This window comes from Argentina silus (genome assembly GCF_951799395.1).
Source record: "Argentina silus genome assembly, chromosome: 5".
Taxonomy (NCBI): Eukaryota; Metazoa; Chordata; class Actinopteri; order Argentiniformes; family Argentinidae; genus Argentina; species Argentina silus.
The window spans coordinates 7,802,578-7,807,112 of NC_139659.1; the positions used below are offsets into that span (position 1 = coordinate 7,802,578).

General features: G+C 44.9%; 1 protein-coding gene across 1 annotated transcript; it reads left to right on the forward strand.

Moving 5' to 3' along the window:
- Positions 1-4,094, forward strand: LOC310805000 (TNF receptor-associated factor 2-like; the record flags this gene model as incomplete). Its single annotated transcript, XM_083670484.1, has 10 exons — positions 1-191; positions 518-596; positions 1,081-1,179; positions 1,434-1,595; positions 1,755-1,829; positions 2,252-2,326; positions 2,433-3,029; positions 3,204-3,381; positions 3,594-3,742; positions 3,876-4,094. Exons 1-10 carry the CDS (start codon positions 4-6, stop codon positions 4,092-4,094), a joined length of 1,821 nt encoding a protein of 606 aa, XP_083526610.1. The 5' UTR covers positions 1-3.
- Between the last annotated feature and the right edge of the window lie 441 nt (positions 4,095-4,535).

Genomic DNA, 4,535 nt, shown 5'->3' on the forward strand with positions numbered 1-4,535 from the left:
AATATGGCCACGCAGGAGCCATCCCCTCCATCTTCAATGGAGAGCAACAAACCTGGATTCCCCAAGAAGATTCTAGCCAACAAGCTAGAGGACAAACACCTGTGTAACTGCTGTCAGAATATACTACGGAGACCATTCCAAGCCCAGTGTGGACATCGCTTCTGTTCATACTGTTTCAACAGGACTGTGAGGTAAAAGACTGACTGGAGTGATGAGAATCATACTGGATACGATGCTTGAACAACTAATGTGGCATAATGTGACTGTGATATTTTAGATGTGTTGCACTTCTGGTTGGTTTTGTTTGTACTGTTATATGGTCCCCAACTGTGAATTTCTTCTTTGAGGATATATTAATCAGACATTGTAGAGTGACTGTCACACCAAGTGATTTACAATACTGTACTTTTATCTTTATGTGATCTTTCTACTTACATTTGCTTTGTGCTTCTGACCACATTTCACTTTTGTGTTTATGGGTGTGGGATCATTTGTTGATAATTTGTTCCCATTCCAGCAATGGACCTCAGAAATGTAACGCTTGTATCAAAGAGGACATTTTTGAAGAGCCAACATCAATTTTAAAACAAGGCTGTGTAAGTATATATTATATATATATATATATTATGGTTATGCATACAACTTAATTTATCTGATACAGTAGTACTTCTCCTATCATGCAAAAGTTGTGCCAGTGGTTACACACACACACACACACACACACACACACACACACACACACACACACACACACACACACACACACACACCAGCAAAAGCTCAAGTCACTCACACACTCACTGACATCATAACACATACGCACACACATAATTACCCATTGCAGACTCATCTTTCACTGTAATTAACTGTACTGACAACCTGTCAATGCCATTGTATATAGTCATTCCATTGTGTACATTGCTTACATTGCTGTTTATATTCTATTTATTTTAAATTTACTGTTGCACTCCTCTGTGGCACTGTCACTTTTGCATTTCACTGCATACTTGTATGCATGTGACAAATAAAGAATCTTGAATCTTGAAAAGCTCTCATTTTTGTTTGTTTCTTTATTTGCAGGCTTTTCCTGATAATGCTGCTCGAAGAGAAGTTGAAAACCTTTCTGCTGTTTGTATCAATGAAGGCTGCATTTGGAAAGGCAATATCAAGGAATATGAGGTTAGTTGGGTGTTGTTTATAATTCAAATGATGAGTTTACATCATGTGTAAATAGACATTCAGCTTAACTACCACCATACCACCACAGCTACTCCATAAAAGATGTACCATAGGTGTCTGTGTGTAAGCTTCAGTGTGATGTGTTTGCTGTGCGCTGGCTTCAAGACCAGTGTGATCAAAGATCCTTGATTAGACAGTTTAAAAGTGCCGTACTGTAGCAAGACAAGCTTTATCCTTTGTTTTGTTTTCTACAGCTTAATCATGAGGGGAAGTGTGAATTTATGATCATCCCCTGCCCATCATGTAAAGAACGGATTCGCTTCAACGAGCAGGAACGCCATAACGAGAGAGAGTGCCCAGAGAGAACTCTCAACTGCAAGTACTGCAAGGAACCATTTCATTTCAAAAACATCAAGGTGAGAAGTACTTTTTCTTTATTCTGACTAAGTATGTTTTCCTATCGATTTTGAAATCTCTGCATTGATTTATGATATAAGTTTTGCAGAATGCAGTAGAAGAAAATACACATCATACTGTAAGTAACTGTACAAAAACACATTTCCTGTTTTCTTTAGGCTCACGACGAGATCTGCCCTAAGTACCCAATGATCTGTGAAGGCTGTGCTAAGAAGAAAATCCCTCGGGAAAAGGTGAGTCCTTACAGGCTTAGCACTTATCATGTACAGTATCAGATCAGATCGTATTTATAACTTTTGATGCTTGTGGAAAATGCATTGCAGAAAAGGAATATTAACATATAGAGAAAATATCCACATCTCATGAAAATGTTTGTTGTCTATTTACATTTACATTTACATTTATGGCATTTAGCAGACGCCTTTTATCCAAAGCGACTTACAACAAATACATTTGTTTAAGTAAGTGAATCATCTATCCATCAGTCATCATAAGAAAAAGTAATCAATGCTCGGACCAGGGGCCATTGGCAGTCACAATGCTAGAAGAAGGAACAATTACTTTCTATTGTGTCTATTGTGTCTGAATGTTGCAAAATGTTCCTTGTCAATTCAACATCTAGTTTTCTTATCTTCTATGATTTGCTGTTCCTTAGTATGTGGACCATATCAAGTTCTGTAGCAAATTCAGAACTCCATGCAGATTCCATGTTGTTGGGTGTGATATGTCGGTAAGTAGCATTACATTCCAGTCAGAATGCAAACAATAATGTCTCTCATGTAAGATCAGTCTACCAGTGGCCCTAGCCTTAGCCACATCCCTCTGTCTCTCTGTAGGTGGAGAAGGAGAAGATCCATGACCACGAGCGCGCCTGCGCCTACGAACACCTCAACCTGCTGCTGCACTACATCATGGGCATGAAGGTGAGCATGGAGGGCCTGCAGCCCCAGGGCTTGGAGCTGGCTGGACACAAGCTCCTGGAGCTCCATCAGTCCCTCAGGCAGCTGGAGGCCAGGGTCTCCCAGCTCAGCACCACCACCTCTGGGCCTCCCGTGCAGGGGGCCACCTCCTCCTCCTCCTCCTCCTCCTCCTCCTCCGCATCATCCTCCAGCTCTGGTCCCCCATGTCTCCCTGCCCCAGTCCCCTTGCCTCTTCCTCCAGTGCCTGCTCCCGTGCCCACCCTCTCTGTGTCCACCTCCTTCACCCCTCTGCCCAGCTCTGTTGGGGCAGCTCTAGAGCTGCAGCTTCACAGTGAGAAGACCAAGGTGGTCGAGCTGGGCCGCAGGTGTACGGACCTGGAGGTGAAGGCTGGGACTTTTGAGAACGTGGTGTGTGTCCTGAACAGAGAGGTGGAGAGGTTTGCCACTACCATGGAGGCCAGTAATCGCCAACACCGGCTGGACCAGGATAAGATCGAAGCCCTGAGTAATAAAGTGAGTAAGACCCTGAATAGATGGACATGACTGGCTAAATTCACAGAGGCTAACTCATAGCTGGATATTTATGAATTTATTTATGAATAGATAACATTGACATTAACATTCGACATGAACACTGGGGGTGAGTGTTGAGTGTTGAGTGTGTGTTTGTATGTATGTGTGTGTCAGGTGCGTCAGCTGGAGAGGACGGTGGGGCTGAAGGATCTGACTGTAGCCGAGATGGAGGGCAGGCTGAGGGAGATGTCAGCCACTACTTTTGATGGCGTTTTCGTCTGGAGGATCTCTGACTTCACCAAGAAGAGACAGGACGCCATTGCTGGCAGAGCCCCAGCCATGTTCTCACCAGGTAAACCCCAAAACATACATGTTCCCCCTCTGGGTAATCTCTCACACTAGCACATCACATTGCTTTAGACTATGGTCATAGTGGCCACATTGACAACTTGACCATCACTATTATTATCAACCAATTGTTACATTTATTTGGAAACCATGGAAACGGCTAGACATTTCAAGAATAGTTTTGATTTGTCCGGTTGGTCTGTTGTCCTCCCGCAGCCTTCTACACGAGTAAATATGGCTATAAGATGTGTCTGCGGATCTACCTGAACGGGGACGGGACAGGGCGTGGCAGCCACCTGTCTCTATTCTTCGTGGTGATGAGGGGACTGAGTGATGCTCTGCTCAAATGGCCCTTTAACCAGAAGGTGAGTAGCTGGCAGACCCAGAGAGAGGCAGTGGTCACAAAATTGCTTTAATGCCCCCTCAAATAATGCGTGGAAAGTTGAATAGCATCAACCATATTCGCTCTCCCTGCGTCCCTCCCCCTCCCCCCCCCAGGTGACTCTGATGCTGCTGGACCAGAGTAACAGAGAGCACATCATCGACGCCTTCCGGCCTGACGTCACTTCCTCTTCCTTCCAGAGGCCTGTAAGCGAGATGAACATCGCCAGCGGCTGTCCGCTCTTCTGCCCGCTCTCGAAGCTCGACGCCAAGAACTCCTACATCCGCGATGACACCATCTTCATCAAGGCCATCGTGGACCTGACTGGACTGTAGAAGCCCACCTGAGAGTGGCAGTGTTAGGCACCTGAGCAGCACTGTGACCATCCAGGTTCCATTCTGGCTCCATTGGAGCTCCATTCGGGCTTCTACCAGTCCCCTCCAGCTGTAGGGAGACTGACATGCTTGCTACTGTGTGCTGCATGTGGCTCCAGTTTGCTCAGCTTAGGAGGCCACGGCACTGTTGTACTGGGTGGTCTCTGGCAGAGCAATTCTGTTTCAGCTCCACATTTTGGGTACAATGATTTGTTGATTTGTTGATGCCACTATACTGGATCCTCATGGTGCTTGAACCCCAACAATAGCTCTGTATTTTCATCCATGGAAAGTGCAACTGAACGTAGACTCAACTCCAGCATGTAGTCTCAGTATTGAATAGAATGGAACTTGTGGTATTGAACTGGACAGATGAGAGGCAGTAGAACTTAGTTTAGGAAA